The sequence below is a fragment of the Telmatherina bonti genome, assembly GCF_933228915.1.
Source record: "Telmatherina bonti genome assembly, chromosome: 3".
Lineage (NCBI taxonomy): Eukaryota > Metazoa > Chordata > Actinopteri > Atheriniformes > Telmatherinidae > Telmatherina > Telmatherina bonti.
Window position 1 is genome coordinate 11,238,004 of NC_136621.1, and position 17,436 is coordinate 11,255,439.

Genomic DNA, 17,436 nt, shown 5'->3' on the forward strand with positions numbered 1-17,436 from the left:
TGGAAAATGCAGACAGAAATAACAAGGGAAAGAAAAACATTTCAACCATTACCCTTCCTTGTTGATGAGAACTAATCTCTCAATTCCTTGTGAAGCCCTGAGAGTTCTGGCTGCTTCAACATTGGAGCCCAGAATCTCAAGGAGAGTGGTCAGTACAGACACCACAGTCTTCTCCGACAGTGCTCGCACTGGCTGGCTCTGACCACCACCAGGCAGATTGGCCACTAGATGTGGTATCGCATGTTGCCCTGACAAGACAAAATGGTTAATGATAACCTGACACCAGTTCTTGTACCTCATAGATAACAGGGAGTTCTTAAATCTCACCTAGTAGGTCCTTGTTGCGTGCATCAATCGCCAGGTTGCGGAGAGCTCCAGACATGGCTCGGACTACTCTGTCGTTGCTGTGTGCCAACAGCTCAATCACCAACGGTAAACCCCTCTCTTTGCGCATCAAGCCACGGATGTACCGCCCATACTGAACAGATATGCATACACAGTATGTCCGGTAAGGATACAACTTAAAATACTTCTTGGTATCAGATTTCTATCTCGTATTGTTGGAATAAGTTCATCTAAACTCTTGTGGCACTGATAAGATGTATTACCTAGTTTTTGTTCCAGACCACAAGCACCAGACAAAGGACAACAGCCCTTTAATAATTAAGCTCGCCATAACTCAGTATTCAAGAGACAGGAACAAGGAAGTTATGGGTGCATGATACAGTCTGGTAAAGATCTTTCTTTTGAGCCAGGCTACAGTCAGACTGAGTAATCTAACATCACCAGAAACGGGCGGCGATTAGCCCCGCCATAATATGTTGCAACTTCCACTTAAACGAAACGTTAACACTTCTGCCATCACTCCATCTTAACTCCAGGCAACAGTCGGCGCCACAACGGACTTTTCTCCCATTTTTACTGTACTAATTTCCATTCTAAGTGTCTGAGTATCAGTGTGACAACTTCTGATTGGTTGCATATGAAAAACAGCAGAGAAAGCTGTGTCCTTCTCAAAAGTACAGATTCTTACTAAAACCCCTTTGCGTACTGCTGAAGGAAAGGCAGAGCTCTCAAACTATGAATGAACAATGAATGCAATGTTTTTCTCAATGTGGCTGCATTCACACTCGCAATGTATTTATACACAATCCTTCCAACATAAATGCAACTTTTCACACTGCCTTTTCACTGGAAATATATTTTGGGTCAGAAATGACAACATTAGGTGTCTTTTATGAGGGGACAAATTAGAAAAGGACACACAAGCAAGTGTTCAAACTCCCATTTTATCTGTTTTTCTTACTAATATAATTAATCAATTTTTTTTTAAATAATTTATTAAAATTATCCTTATAAACTTTATTTTAGATGGTTTATCTGCTTTTTGGATCAACAGCACTTTAGTGTACATCAAAACTGGAAATGTATCTGCAAACAACACAGAGGTTCAGATTGATTTTTTTCTGATTTCTTTGCTGTTATGTAATATTGAACTCAATGTAAAGCACAACTAATGCAACAGGTAATAATACAACAATATAAAAGTCCTGAAAAGTCATTGCTTGTCCACACACATCCATATCCACAACCGTGGATGTCTTTATTTAGAAGCTCAATTTCCTCAAAAATAAATTTATAAGCATAGAGGATGCTGGTGCTGTAATTAAAAAAAACAGCATTATAAAACTAAACAGCAGTTCTTACAGTCCAGTGTCCAGCACACAGGTTCTGAACAGCTCCCGCTGAGGCTTCCAGCACAATGGCGTTCTTGCTTTCCTTTAGCAGAGAGCTGTACATGCAGACAACCTCTGGCTGGTACAGCAGCTCATAGCCTGCAGGAAAGATGGACATAGGAAAGAGGAAGGCAGAAGGAGAATGAGCAGTGTAGGACAGAAGGAGCCAAGGGAGTGATCGACAGGAAATAGGAGACACAGAAACGCATCTTTTCCCTGAAATAAACTGAAAAGACATTAGCGAAAGTCCTCGCTTACCTTTAGCCGGTGTGGTCCTCTTTGGGATGTCCATTAAATCGGCAGATCCATCATCATCTCTCCTTCCTGGAAGTGAAAACAGTTTAACTACGATAAACTCTTCAGGTAACAGCTTTACATTTATTCTAGCTTGGCACGCACGCACGCACGCACGCACGCACGCACGCACGCACGCGCGCGCGCGCACACACACACACACACACACACACACACACACACACACACACACACACACACACACACACACACACACACACACACACACAGTGACAACTATATGTGCACGCCAGTACTACTGCTTCCTACTGTTATCAGTCTGTTTCCACAAAGACAAGAGCAAGAAGCAAAAGCACAGCGTTGTCAAACACACATAAAGGAGGTTTACCTATTGAAAACCACTCATCTGCAGCCGAACCAGGCAGAGGAGGCAAAAAAAAAGAGAGGAAGAAAGGATGAGAAGGGAAAAAAGATCATCAGAACAGGAGGAAAAGTGCGTTTAAGTTAAAGGAAAGCAGCCATAACTGAGCCGTAGCCCATATCCCAGCAGCACCACACAGAACCAGATATGAAAGCCTAAATAAAGCATGTGGAAGTAAACATCAACTCAGTTCACATCGTCACTGCTCTGTCCTCTTTTACGTTTAAGAAAATTAAAGATGTTTGACCAATGCATGTAAAACTTAGACTGAGAGGTCGCCAATGAGGTTTTTTTATGCTTCAGTCATCAACTTCCCCATTATCACCATGAAGACACTTCCGAAATGCTTGTGTTATGTGTTTGTGTTTGTAACTAGCTGTGGGCTGTACATATAATAAATATCAGTAGATTTTGGCTAAATGATAATATACATGAACATACTTTTTTTTGGAATTAATAAAAGACAGTGAAACATTTTTGACTGCTGTGCAGCAAAGCTCTCACATCCGCTCACATTTGCACAGTAATTCTGACTGTCTGATATTTTGCCTCAAGGGTTTTCAGCGGCTGTATAAAGTAGTGATGCATCTGTTGTGAATAAACTGACTCCAAAAGACGAACTTTTGTAGGGAACGAGAAGAGTCGATTCCTATTTGATTTAAAGTGATATGTTAATTAAAAACTACAACAACATTACAATTTTTCTCTGTTATATATGTGTGTTGTGATTCTGTGTTCAGATGTTCATTTTAAAGTTTGATTAAAAATTTATAACAGTTTTCTCTGGGAAAAATTTTTTAAAAATAAGTAAACAGTGCTATCTAAAAAAAACTCGCCTCCTCATAGTTGCGGTAACGTGAATGTTAATAAAACCATCAGCTTATGTTTCTCTTATGACAAATGTCTCTTCTCTAAAAAGAAAGAAAAATGAAGAGCAGGAGGGAAAGAAAGTTTAAGAAAAATCTTTAACATTACTGGTAATTTCCTTCAAAGCAAACGGTCAAACTTTCCTTTATTTAGCTTCTTAAAATGTGGGAATCCTGAGACTTTGTGGTTCGCTGAACACCAAACTTGCATCTACAGCTAGTAGTGGTGCATTTACTTCAGTCCAGCTAAAACGAGAAGCTTTAAGAGGACAGACGGCTGTCGCTGTAGAATGTCTTCATAGAGACGCCTTCAACACAACACTGCTGTCTGTGGTTCAGAAAGCAACAGAATCAATACTCTGAGCGAAACACAAACAGCAGCAAAGGGATGAGCTTACTCTGAGGGAGATTTTTTACATTCCTGTGGCAGCAAGTGGTCTTTGTTCGTGCATGTGTGCGTGTTTTGGTATCAGTCTAGTGAGGATGCGCTGCCAACAGTGACATCACTCCAAGAACTCCTGAAACCAACCAAACAAATACGGCACACGTCTCTCTCTCTCTCTCTCTCTCTCTCTCTCTCTCTCCACTTCCGTGACACAGACCTTTGCTCCTGCGGGAGCTGAAGCGGCGGCCCTTGTTGCTCAAAGCGGCAGAGCCCTGATTCATCTCCTGGTAACGCTCAAAACCGGGGATTTCGTTGTGCACATGAAAGGACAAGTTTCTCAGCAAACAAACGCTGTTCTCCATCAACTGCAGACAAGGAAGAAAACAAATATGTTCCCATGCAAATTCACAACCCCGAAAGTTTTTACTTCTCTTACTACTTATGTTTAACTACAGTAACATTCAGGTCGACTACATCTAAAAGCTTCTAAGTCAGTCAGTGAAACCTACACATACCTTATTGTCCACCTCTTTACAGTCAATCAGAGACTGGACAATGTACATGAGGGAATCAACCAATCCTGTGCACTCCCTCAGCTTCCTCCTCGCCTCTATTCGCTCTGAACTCACATTTCTTTAAAAAGAAAGGGGGGGGAAAAAGGAAATTAGTGTCGCGAACAAGGCAGTTTTGGTGACTACAAAAGAATTCCAGCACATAATTGTTCAGCACACCCCCAAGAGTTGTTGAATGAAGCTCCTGTTAAATTACGTTTACAAAGAGATCTCAGTTCGACAAGATCGAATTACATCTCATTCTTGCTCAAATCCAGCAGAACTGGATGGAAAACTATGAACATGTTAACTGAGTAAAGTAAAGGAAGTTTCATGAGGGAGAAACTCGGTGGCACGGCCTTTTGTTCTGGCCTGACAGACGAGGCCTCTGAAACAATACCAGGACACATTCCCCTCCACAGCTGGGGGTGCTGATTTCACTTCTCGGCACGGTTCACCAAGTCCATTAACATTACATGCTACAATAAGTAAACAAAAAGCAACTAAATTAAATAACTGCAAGGATGAGAAAGCCTCTGATTGTTGAAGATTTACAAGAACTTTGCCAGCAAGACTGAAGCAAAATGTCAAGTCGGTTACTTAAATACATACATGCATCCATGCACACATATAAATATGTCAATATTACATCTGCTAGAGAAACACCGAACAGAGTGCTGAATTTTTTTAACGTCTTCGCCAGCTGTTAAAACTGGCAGAATGCGCAGATAAATGCATTTTTTGCTGCATCAGACAAATCCAAATAATTCTGATTTGATCAAATTCTTATTTTCTTTCTGCGAATAATGATTGACAACATAAACAAACTGGAATTAAAAGAAAATATCTGAAACTTCACTATTTTTCAGGACTTTATCCTGCTGTAACTAAATGCCAGAGTTTCTGGTCAAATTAAAATGACTTGCAGTCCCATTTGACACAACCTGACAGTTGGCAGAGGCCTCTGCTCCGTTTAATGTTTAACTCTTGAGCTGGTTGCCGTGCGACTTCCTTTTACAGCCAGTTGCACACAGATCTGTGTCACTGTCAGATGACTGCTTATGGTTTAAATGAGGCTGCAAATTACTCTCCGTTACTATTGTTACAAAAAGACAATTTGTGCTTTAATGTTTCAACTTCTCGTTAGTGTTTGGACCATTTTCATTCTGTAGATGTACTGAAAGAGCTTAATGTCTGAACTTAATGTCATGTTTTAAGAGAAAATAAACCAAAAACATTGGTCAATGTTAAAGCTTTTTTTCCTGATGCATTTCTAACCCGAAACAGATTCAGTTTCACCATCCATATCTGATTAAAGTCACCTCAAAGACAGCTACAGTCAATAATTAACATGTTAAAACATTTTATGAGGATCTATTAAAGCTACAATAAACCACGAGGCTGTCCAGGTTGCGGTCACACTGATCTATGACGACGCTGCCCAGACAGTTTCTGTAAATACCAAAACGTCTTGAATCTTCGAGATAACCAAGTTATTTACACATTCTTTGCTCAACAAGCAGATGAACAGTAATTAACCGCGTGGTTGAGGGGAATGCATAGATAACGGAGCCTCCAGCCAGAAAAAACTGTTTACACTGTACGAGTCAATGTCCCACTGTCCTCTGATTGCCCTTCGGCTCGAAACTCTGAAATTCCCTCTCACCATTTTCCCAGGGTTCATCCAAAAGCCTAAAATAAAATCTGATGACCTTTGCGTTCAATTTGTTTACGGCAAAAACAAACGTAAAAATATTTTTGTTTCCAGAAACAGTCAACAACCATGTTATGAAATCTAACGGTTCCTAAACAACAGAGGAGTTTAATATGATCGAGTCGTGCATTTCGTGATCCCTCCTTCTCCATCAGGGATCAGAAAATGTCAAATCCTCTTAACTTTTCTCTTCATTCACCCCATTGCTGTAAATCTACTAAACTGACTTCATCCTAGTTTCTTTCCTGTATTCACCAATGCTCTCGCCATCAGCAGCGTCTCCATCTGATGCAGCGTCCTTTCCTCCATACCTGAGGCAGCCTGCAGAGTTGGTGAGGGCCGTCTCCCACTCAAGATGCTTGGGTTTGCAGTTTTCCTCCCCCCCTCCTGTTCCATTGCTGTCTCGCTCCCACCCAGAACGGCGCACAATGACCTCGTCAACAAGGGCGTGCAGTGCATTGTCCACAATCTCCATTTTCACAGCGTCATGAGATGACAGGTTCCACAGTGTTGCTGCAAGAAACAGAATTTCACATTTAAAATGTGCAAAAATAATGCAATGATTTTAGAAATGTCATCACAGTCACTGCAAACATGGTTTTTAAATGTGATCCATAGAAAATGAATAAAATGGCATTATGTGTGTAGCATTTAGGAGCAGGACAGCTGGATTTCCTGGTGTATGTAGAAAAACTAACAAGACAAAGTGGATAATAATTCAAATATATTGTAAGAAACTTGGCAAACAGGGGAATAATACACGAAAAAGATAATAATAGAATTATATCTGGTTTTAATTTCTCAAAGTTGCATCAGAGTGGATATTTATCAAATGTTTTGTCTCTTATTCACTGGGAGAAAGAGGAAAAAAAACACTTCCAGTTATAAGATCTGTTTTTATGAGTTAGTGATTTACCAGTCATTTCTACCCCCACCTGTAGGCAACAACAGACAGAATGGGACCACAAACGCACGCGACAGAAGTGAGTTTTCTTACTAAGGAGGACTGGCTTCACCTTTATATAAAGGACGAGGAACTCCTCAGAGTTCATACTACTGTATATTTATTTGGTCCAGATCCTTGCCTCCCTTAGGGAGGAGTCCCAGACTGTTCCACTGGGAGGAAACTTTGGGACAGACCCTAGATCCGCTGATTACATCTCTCGGCAGGCTTGGGAATGTCTTGGAGTCCTCCTGCTCAGACTGCTGTCCCCATGACCCCCATTTCAGACAAGGGGCAGAAAATGAATGTTTGTTTTTCACATTTCTTTTTGAAGGAACCCAATTATTATTATCTAAATGATGATATTTACGTTTTATTCATCAATAATAACCTCGATTCGAATTCACAATGATAAAATACTTTACTAGTAAACCAACAATGCAACGTCCGTGTAGCAGCTATGACCATGTGCATCGCGTTTAGCATCAAAGTCCAGTCTGCTTCTTTGTTAGTTGAAGCTGTGGACACAGCAATCCTGGAAGAGCATGTTGATATTACCAGTCTGTTGACACATAATTTTCTTATTATTGATCAGCCAACTTGTTTGTGTAAAATAAATTATCCCATTGATCTACCTGGAGCCCCATTTAAAAAAATCTTGCTCAGCTAAACGGTTATATCTTCATAAAGAAGAACTTTTTTTCCCCACAAAAACATCAGAGAAAATTTCCACAGAACTGAGTTTTCTGCAGGTTCTGTATATAAACGCCACCTATATCATTAACTTGTAGAGATGCGCTTAATGAAGTGATGCTGGGTAGAGCTCAAAGTTATGAACTGTAAGGCAGACTTCTTTACAACAGATGAAGGTCGTAAAACTTTTTGAAAAAAATACAGCATTCGCCATATCAATGAGCAAACAGAAAGCAAAATACAAGTCTGCACAAAAAAGTATGAAACAATAACCCTTATCAGCACTCAATTACCATAAAGCATTCAGGGGATTACCACCCCTGGAAATATGATCCATGTCACTTTCCAAGAGGAATACCAGGCATCTGCCTGTATGTCAGCCAAGGCTGCAGATAATCAGCATTTCCACATGCAGCCCTACCTGAGCAGTCTGGAATATTCTAGGGCTGAACTGTATGCATTAAAAGACAGCTTATAAATAGAAACCCAACCAGAAATTAACATATCAGACGATAATCTTACACTGAAAACAAACCACCTGCAGGTTTAAATGCAGTAATGGTGTTTGCATCTAACCTGTGATTGTGTCTGTAAGGTCCTGATCGCTGGTCTTCCTCAGCAGCTTGACCAGGGCAGGAACTCCATCACAATTCTTGATGGCAATCTTGTTGTCTGCATCTCTGCCATAGGAAATGTTCTTTAGTGCTCCACATGCTGCATAGTGAACCTATAAACAGAGACATGATGGCAGTTTTATGAGTCATTAGTGTCACTTTAAGTAAGCGCTGGTTTCACATTCACCAGCACTCAAAGTAAAAGCCACACTCGTGTCACAGATGAAATGTACTGCAAACATTACACTGTTTTAATTTTAGCACCCTGCCAAAACCAAACTACAATTAACTGCGAATTATTTCTCATTTACTTTCATTTTCCATTAATCCTGCCAATGTCTGTAAGTTTACAAGCATCCCATTGTCCTTACTCAAGTGTCTTTTGTTTTTGATACACTTAAAACAATTGTTCACGGGATGTTTAATTTATTAAGCAAACCAACGGGACAATAAACTTCTTGTATTCTTAATTTGCATCATTTTAAGCACACATTATAGGCAAAAAGTCTTCAAAAGCTCTTTCATGCAGCGACCACGGAGTCACAGTCTGACCCATTTTCAAAGTAAGCAATTCAGAAAACACACAACAGACCTTAAACTTGTCACTGGCTGTGACAAAAAGGGGAAATTAAGATGTTCTTTGCTGCAGGAGTGAAATGCATGATGTAGTTTATGTTGCAATGCCAATGCAAACATCAGAATAGCTTTGCCACAGCTAAGCTTTAATTAAAGGAAACAAAAAAACCACAGAAGGTTTTGGGCAAAACCAAATTTAGGACAAATGTCCTTTGACCAAGAGAAGTCACTTATATAGGTCTGGGCTTATTTATTTTCCTCATTCCTCTGCAGCCAATATAGTTTTTTAGTCCCAAAACTTATTCATAAATAAATAAATAAATCATATGAAGATGTAAAAATTGATATGAAAGTAAGTTTCACTGCAATCAACTCCAACCATAAACATCTATTGCAGTACAGGGTGCATAGAGACATTCATGAAACGGACCTCTCTGTTTGGGATGTCAAGCATGGACACCAACGCTGGAATGCCTTTCAGACGACGAACATCAGCCTTCAACTGCAAATAAAAATACAAGTCAGGATTTCAGTGTGAGCTGGACTCAGGTCTCACAATTTATGACAATTTATGTGTTTAGGGAAAAATTAGTCTTTCTCAAACACAACAAATAAGAAAAAAAAAACGTTTTTTTTTTTGTTTTTTTTTTATTCAGTTAGAAAGAGAAGCTGTGCTGATCAAACCTTGCTTCACAAATTAAATGCATCAATCATCTGCTCCTTGATGTTAAAACGTTAAGCCATCCTGTTAAGCCTCTCAATCCAGCAAACCTCCTCCTTCCAGCGGTTTCCATGTCTCAGGCATTGCTAGAATAAAACCTCTGCTGCATGCTTTAATATTAGCTTTTAGCTATGAGAAATGACACATCATGCCTTACTTTGTCATTCTTGTAGGTGAGATGCTGCAGGTATGCAGCTGCGTTGCTCCTGACAGGGTCCAGCCTGTAGTTGAGCATAGCGATAACCTCCGGCAGCTCTGGCTGACGCCAGCCACCAGGACCAGGGCCATTCCTTAGAGTGCTGTCCAGTGAAGCCATGCTTCCCCTCTCACCCTGGGCCAGCGGCGCTCCGGGACTCAAAAAGTACATGTCTCCAGTACCACTTATGTCACCGTCCAAGAACCCCTCATAGCTCCTGTGGGTGGAAAAGACAACATTTGCATGAATATAAAGAGACAAACCTAACTTTGAGATGAGAGACAGTTTCCTTTGGATTATCCAAATAATGAAAAAAACAGTTCTGTGTGTTTCCCTCAAAGATACTAGTATGTATGCAAGCATGCGTGTGTATCTAAGTATGCTGAGCATGAGTTCAGCATAAAGTGCATACTTACGCAGTCCTGCGTGGGGCGCCGTGAGGGAATGCATGGTGGTTGCGAGGCACAGTGCTGTAGTGCACTGGGGGTCCCATGCCATAGTCAGTGTCATCATAACCCATGCTGCGCTGATCATCCTCTAAACCATACGGTTCTGGGACAAACCTGGGAATGGAGGATAGCTCCAGGGCACTTCCCATACGGGGAACCTACACAGAGAGGGAAACTATTATGAAACACTTAAAAAGAAAAGAAAAGATCCAAGCTAACGACTCGGCGTCGCAGGTGAAACTTCAAACTTCAGCCAAGATAATCATACCTGTGGTTGAGCAGCATAGGGGTCCAACTGGTTCCTGCTGGGGGCTCGGTAGCCTGGGTCCAGAGTTCTGTACCCATCTGGATGGACTGGTCTGATAAGAGGAGACAGAGGGAGGATATGGAGCAAAAAGATGAAGCCTATAAAATCAAAATGTTGCTCTCTGATGTCTGAGTGTCTAAATTCCAAAAGGTTTTTTCTGAATTCCATAAAAATTTCAGCAAACGTGTTACCTGTAGCGATCATCCATACGAGCTCCCCTGTTAAGGCTCGTGTAGGTTTCAGATGGAGGACCGGGTCGATACTCGTAGCCCCCGGGAGGTCCGTAGTGGTAGTTGCGTGGGACAGTATGAGTGGGGTAGTCCATGGGAACGGCACCTGCAGGGACCGGTCTGTAGACGCGGTCTCTGGGTGGAGTGTAACCCTCCATACCGGTCACAGAACCACCATCTACGGACAATGCGTCTGAGACAGAAGGGATAACGGTGCGGGTGGTGGTCGTCTTCACCACTTTCTTTACCTTTTTAAGTGAAAAAAGACAACAACAAAAAAATCTGTAAGTTTGGAGCAATTCCAGGTATGAACATTTTTATCAAAAACTAAACCAATAATGAGAAAAATATTCGTCTTTCAAGCGTGCCGTAAACTGTCGACTTTGCAACAAGTTGTTATGAAGCTCATCCTTACTGTGGTTTCTGTTCGCCGCGTAGTTCCATCGTCACTGGTCTCCACAGACACCACAGGGGGGGACTCCTGAGGTTCCTCCTCTACCGTGTACGACTCCTGCACCACCTGACCCGGATCCATCCTGAACTGCATGCATCGGTGAAGGATAAAAGTAGAAAGTCAAATGCAGCTCTGGTGGCACCTCTACAACTAAAGACTGACACGTCACAGGAAGTACAAAGCCAAATAAACTAATTAGCTGAACTTAAACAAGCGACAACTTTTCTTGCCGCAGATATTCTAGATAACACACATCTGAAGCATGCTTACGTGATGTGTCCCGTTGATGTAACCCTCGCTCAGTGTCAGCCTCTCTATGTCTGCTTCACAAGGAATGCGACCGTTCTATCAAGACACAAACGCAACATGAGGAAATCTGCCAAGCTGAGAAAATGCTTTCAGTAAGATGAAAGTTTTTTAATTATCCAGAACATACCAAATAAAGCAGCAACAAAATAATAAATAAATCCAAAATGAAAGCAGGAACCATAATTTCCTTATCAGTTTAACATTACCTACAGTGACAACCACATCACTCAGGACACTTTAAAAGAGCTTTGCTCTCGTTACGTCTTAAAATGTGGAAATGTAATTAATTACTGCCTGAGCAGAAAAACAAACAAATGTTTGTGGGGGTTTTTTTTAACCAGACTAAGCAAAACACAAACATTTTAGACTTGTAGACCAGCGCTACCAAAACGAGAGACAGGGCATAAAACCATCCAACAAACTTTTAAATGAACTGTTATGGTGCAATGAACGGATGAAATGATTAATGGAGGTTAAGTCACTTGTGAAGTAATGAAGAACCACAAAAGAGACAAAAGCAAAAGCAAAAGAAAATTCTCCAACTCATATGTCGAAACAGTCTGCCCCCCCCCCTCGAAGGAGTGGTGATGGGTGTGGTGCGCTTGTATTTCCAGCCATAGAGGGAGCTCTATCCCAGCAGCTTTATCTTCACTAGTCACAGTCAATGGGGGGGACAATTGCTGAGCACTGATTCATAAATGAGACACAGATGTCTCCGTCTGACAAAAGCTGCATTCTTAATTTTAAAGACAAAAATAACCTGCTGAAAGCTGTAAGTCATACTGGTGGCGGCGGGGGGTGTTAGAAATACGGTAAATAGGCATAGCTTCTGCAAATCAGCTAATTCTCTCATTCAGATTTTGGCACGAAGAGACAGAAGCACAAAAAGTGATGGGCAGATACGAGCATGTGAAAACCTGTCAGACAGATCGTGTTTTGCTGCTTGGAAAAGAGGCACAGGCATGCTAAAGCCTTTGGGCTATGTAAACACACACAACAGTGATAGGGGCCAACACAAGTAACATTTCAAACCTGCTTTCAATGTAACACACATACAAAAGTCTTCTTTATCAGATGCTAGATCATTCTGTGGGTGGGACATCTCCCCAGAAAGGTATGCCTAAATTCAAGAGCAACAAGGATATAAGCGAACGGATAAGTCCGTTGTTGTTGTTGTTTTTTTTTGTTTCGACATTATAAAGGCTCCTTAGGGGCCTACAGGTGTGCATATTTACACTGAGAAGTCCAGCTACTAATAAGAAAGCGAAAGAATGAATGAGCGTGGGTGTGTGTCTGCCAATCTGTCTGTGAGGTTAACTCAGGAGTATGAAGTCAGTTTCTGCAGTAAGTAACTGACTCATCCACAAAAAAAGAGTGTGTGTAAGAAAAAGGGTGACACATACTGTGCTGTGAAAACAACTTGTACATCGAGAGCTTTACCCAGCTGATTACAGATCTGACTGGTGCCTTGCTTCAGCTGTCCCACTGAAAGACATCCCTCTTGTACCAAACATAAATCCAGCTAATTCTAAACTAGTTGATTGCCTTACCGGGATAACAAGAGTAAACGTGTAATAAAAGAAGTCAAGACAACAAAGCAAATATCAAGCAAGCCAAAGATCTGCATGCAAGCACGCATGGACAAGTCAAGACAAGACTGACGGGCTTTACTGTGTTTTAAGCATGAATGATGGAGAGATATGAACATGGGAAGAAGTTTGTTTTGGATAAGATATGGATGGTTACTGAGGTGAAGCATGAGTAGAAGTTGGAAAGTTGGACAAATGCATGATCAAAAGCTGGAAACAGAGAGGGTGTAAATTACCTCCTCGGGTTATTTTACTCAACTTTGAAAAGGTCCAAAGTTCAAGCTGAATTTAAGCGCATATTAAGACTCCAGTGTGACTAAACCCACCAGAGGAGGTATGTTTTACCCCTCGTATGGTTTGCTGCCATCCAGTCATGCCACAGATGGGACGAGGATTGACCACGGAGAGGACTTTGGATGAAGTCACTCGGATTGAAGGGAAATCCGAGGGGCATACAGATGGAAAATGTGCATGAGGATATAGGGGTGGTAGGAGCACGGATAGCTGGGTGTTACCTGCATGTTGGGGAGGGGGCGGGGCAAGGTGCCGGCACACGACCTCCGCTCCTCCTCCAGAGCTCGGCTCAGCATCTCAAATTGCCTCTCCTGCTCCCGCACCGAGGCCAGCAGGGAGGCCGTACTTGCACACTGTTCCATTCACACGCTGAGAGCAGAGCAAAGGACAGGATAGGGTCATCACCAGAGAGCAAGAAGGTTTACCAACACCGGGATTTATCAAAGAACAGCGTCACCCAAGTACATAGATGGATATAAAACAGACCTCTGACAGAAGGGCTAATAAAGTTGATTTAAGAGGTGACAAAGCAGCTAGATTTGACATGAGGGAAAATAAGACAAGAGAAATATAAAAGAAGAATATAAAAACTCTGATAATAGACCAGATAAGAGAAGAAGAAGATGAGCAACCAGAATGGTAGATAGAAAATGTATCCAGAAAATGATTATTCATTCTTAGACCACCTTGAATTTTAAAAAGAGCAAAGCCGTCACAGAAACATGCTTCTGTCACTTTTCAGTGCCTTTTCATCACCTACTGCCAAGCAGGATTAAAAATAGTAAGTGAGATACATGATAACAGCGTGTTTTCAACAGCCGCATGTGGTGCTTGTTAGCACTTTGTTGCAAAATAGAAAGTGAAAAGTGAAGAGGGAGAGAAGTGTGAGAGCTATAAGGGGGATTATGAGTTATATCAACTTTAAAAGTCGCGGTAAGTGCACCAGAGAAAGAAGGGGATTGTGTTATGGTTGTGTAGGTTTATTAAACACTAAATATCCTACAAATGCATTGTATCGTATAGAATATGGACTTTATTAATAACACAATTATACATTCAGGAAAATCTTTAGTGCAGAACTACTCAATTGGTCTGAAGAGGGCTTGCAGGCTTTCAATGTATCCCAGCACCAACACACTTTACTCAAATTAATGAGTCATTGCACCGAACTGCAAAGGCTGTTGGATCCATTTCATTTGAGTCAGGTGCGTTTGGGCAGGATACAATGCCACTGAGTATCCCTGCGTGAGCACATGGTGGACATGGATAATGGCATGTTACTGGAGTTAGACAAAGGCTGGAAAAACTAAATATCAGCATTATTGTCCCAAAATTAACACTGACAGAATGATGTAACTTAGTTTGCCCATGATGTGACCTCTTGTGTTTCACTCAGAGCACCGTCCTCCACAAAACAAAACATGCTTTATATTTAAGAACAATAACTCTCGAATTGTGCGAGCAGTAACAACACTGGATAGCTGCATCTATCTCATATTTTCTTATTCTAACTTTTTTATACTCTGTTATTTACAGTAGGGAATTTCCTTTTCTGTTTTTAACCCATTATTCCAGTTGAGGATTAATGGGGACCAATAGTGGTCGACTTTTGTGGCCGGGTTAAACCCAGTTCTCCAACAACTTGGCCACCACTCCTCCAACCCTCCAGTCATACAGAGAAACTTTTAAAGCACTTAAGAAGCTGTAAAGTTTTTTTTTTTTTTCCTGTTTACAATCAGTCTGGACTTATGGAAGGAAATGCAACCATATGCCACAGATGGTCTAAACCTAAATTACAGAGGAATGACAAAACTTGAATGCCACTCCAGCCCAAATTAAGACCATGGCAAAGTCGTTCTTCTCAGACTTTCCCCCTCAGCAGGGAGGCTGCTGAGGGAGGATGAGGAATCTGGGGAAGATTACTTCAGCAGTGTCTGTCTCATAACCAGATGACATGAGCATGGCTCATCTCCAAACCAGAGGGAAAAAAATCATTTTCAACTTCAAAGTTTACCGACTCGCATTCATCAAATCTGCTAATCGGCCACACACACACACACACACAACACTGACTAAATGAACAAAAGCTTCTGTGTGAGTGTCCCATGTCTGAACAAGGACGCAGGCCAGTGTGAGTGTGTGTGTTCACATCTGTGAGAGCAAGAGACATTTGGGTCAGAGACTAAATAAAGTGGCAAGAGTGTATGGCTGACACGGCGTTTATCCTTGAGTACTCAAACAGAGCTGTGGCCACTTTTAGAGAAGTTGAAGCTGACTAATGTCTTTCCATTTTCATGGAAAAAAGAATAAAAAGACTATTTGTGGTGAAAGAAGAACAACAAGCTGCACAACAACACACACACACACACACACACACACACACACACACACACGTACCACCATTGTCATACATTCCACAGTGAGATTTTGCATGTCATATCCTGTCTCAGCTGTTGGAAACTGTCCTAATAAGGCAGCCCTTCACTTTTCCCAGTGTGCTGCCATAATTTTTCTCTCACACAGTTTTCTCCAAGGCAAACGTCCAATCCTGGAGAGCAGGCATTACAGGTATGTCTTAATGTCTTAATCACTTTTTTTGTTTTTAAAAGTATAATTATGATTTTAAAAAGGTCTACAGAGCCTGAGAAAAATGTATATTATGTAAAAGGTGCATTACACACACAACATTAATATAAAAAAAAAAGCCTAATATGGCAGCACAACAACAAAAAACATTTTGTGAGAGCCGTCTGTATCAATGGCCACTTTTTACATTACAGATCAGGAAGAATATTTAAGAAATTAAGAACTGACACTTCATATTAAACAACTCAACATATCACAGCATATACACTTCTTTATGAATACTTGCAACATCATAGTTACTTGAATTTAGGGCTGGGCGATACGACCAAAATCTTTTATCCCAATATAGCTCGTTTTGTATCCCCATGACATAACGATATAACATTGTTCGTGTAATTTTTTGTCAATCATCAGCTATTTGTCAGATGTTCTTGGCAACGGCAGTATTTTCTCCTTCCATCTGCGGGAACTATGGCCGTGTGACGTTTCACTGGTAAATGCCTGTTGCAGCGTTTTCGTCTAGCGTTTATCATGAGCGTTTTCGCCATCACTTGATGCTGCTTTTGCTCGTTGAATCTCTGTTTGTCCTGATTTTTGCGCTGGTGCTGCTGAGGGAGGATGAGGAATCTGGGGAAGATTACTTCAGCAGTGTCTGTCTCATAACCAGATGACATGAGCATGGCTCATCTCCAAACCAGAGGGAAAAAAATCATTTTCAACTTCAAAGTTTACCGACTCGCATTCATCAAATCTGCTAATCGGCCACACACACACACACACACACAACACTGACTAAATGAACAAAAGCTTCTGTGTGAGTGTCCCATGTCTGAACAAGGACGCAGGCCAGTGTGAGTGTGTGTGTTCACATCTGTGAGAGCAAGAGACATTTGGGTCAGAGACTAAATAAAGTGGCAAGAGCTGTGTCAGAGTCTGTTGTCGGTTCCAAGTTGGTATTTTTATATTAAAACTTAATCCAAGCGACAGAAATTTCCCTTCTTTTAGGAACAAGCTCATTGGTTTGGGTTAGCTGGTCATGTTTTCGTGAATTATCCTGCTATGAAATGCATCTGCTACCGTCTTCCTCCATGTTTGTTTATATATTGCAGTGTGCCATAAAATGTATCTTGATATTTCTGTCATCCAAAAGATATAATATATGTTGTGATAATCGCCCAGCCCTACTTGAATTCATAACTTATTGCAATACTGGGTTTAAAGATCCCTCAATATCATCATTTTCCTTAAAGGATCATTTCTGAACCACTGCGGCAGAACTGCGCAACACACACATGGAATGAAAACAAAGTTGCACAACGTGTGTGTGTGTGTGATTTCTACTTGCATTGCTGCGTTATCATTCAGTGTGAGTTGCAGAACAGGTGCTAATGTTTGAAGGGAATAGCTCTTCCTCTGGCAAACAGATTAATGAGTGCCGTGAAATGAGGAAATACACTCAATAAGTTTCTCCACCTGCAGGATCAACACCCGACTTTGTACAACAGAGTAAAGGCAAACGTGCAGTCACTGGGTTAAATTAGGTTTGT

The 17,436-nt window shown here is 41.2% G+C and overlaps 1 protein-coding gene across 2 annotated transcripts in view; it reads right to left on the reverse strand.

Annotated features, from left to right (window-relative positions):
- ctnnd1 (catenin (cadherin-associated protein), delta 1) overlaps positions 1 to 17,436 on the reverse strand; it is a 29,497-nt gene that overhangs the window by 5,480 nt on the left and 6,581 nt on the right. Inside the window, exons 2-17 of one of the 2 annotated variants that reach the window (XM_079238353.1) lie at positions 13,525 to 13,672; positions 11,382 to 11,456; positions 11,073 to 11,198; positions 10,619 to 10,905; positions 10,389 to 10,479; positions 10,088 to 10,278; positions 9,633 to 9,888; positions 9,185 to 9,256; positions 8,141 to 8,291; positions 6,240 to 6,441; positions 4,179 to 4,296; positions 3,881 to 4,028; positions 1,995 to 2,060; positions 1,708 to 1,835; positions 328 to 478; positions 53 to 248 (exon numbers count right to left, since the gene is read on the reverse strand). In XM_079238353.1, the coding sequence (XP_079094479.1) occupies positions 53 to 248; positions 328 to 478; positions 1,708 to 1,835; positions 1,995 to 2,060; positions 3,881 to 4,028; positions 4,179 to 4,296; positions 6,240 to 6,441; positions 8,141 to 8,291; positions 9,185 to 9,256; positions 9,633 to 9,888; positions 10,088 to 10,278; positions 10,389 to 10,479; positions 10,619 to 10,905; positions 11,073 to 11,198; positions 11,382 to 11,456; positions 13,525 to 13,665 (2,399 nt within the window). In that variant the 5' untranslated portion in view covers positions 13,666 to 13,672. The remainder of the gene's footprint in view (positions 1 to 52; positions 249 to 327; positions 479 to 1,707; positions 1,836 to 1,994; positions 2,061 to 3,880; positions 4,029 to 4,178; positions 4,297 to 6,239; positions 6,442 to 8,140; positions 8,292 to 9,184; positions 9,257 to 9,632; positions 9,889 to 10,087; positions 10,279 to 10,388; positions 10,480 to 10,618; positions 10,906 to 11,072; positions 11,199 to 11,381; positions 11,457 to 13,524; positions 13,673 to 17,436) is intronic. The other variant, XM_079238354.1, reaches the window with a different exon arrangement.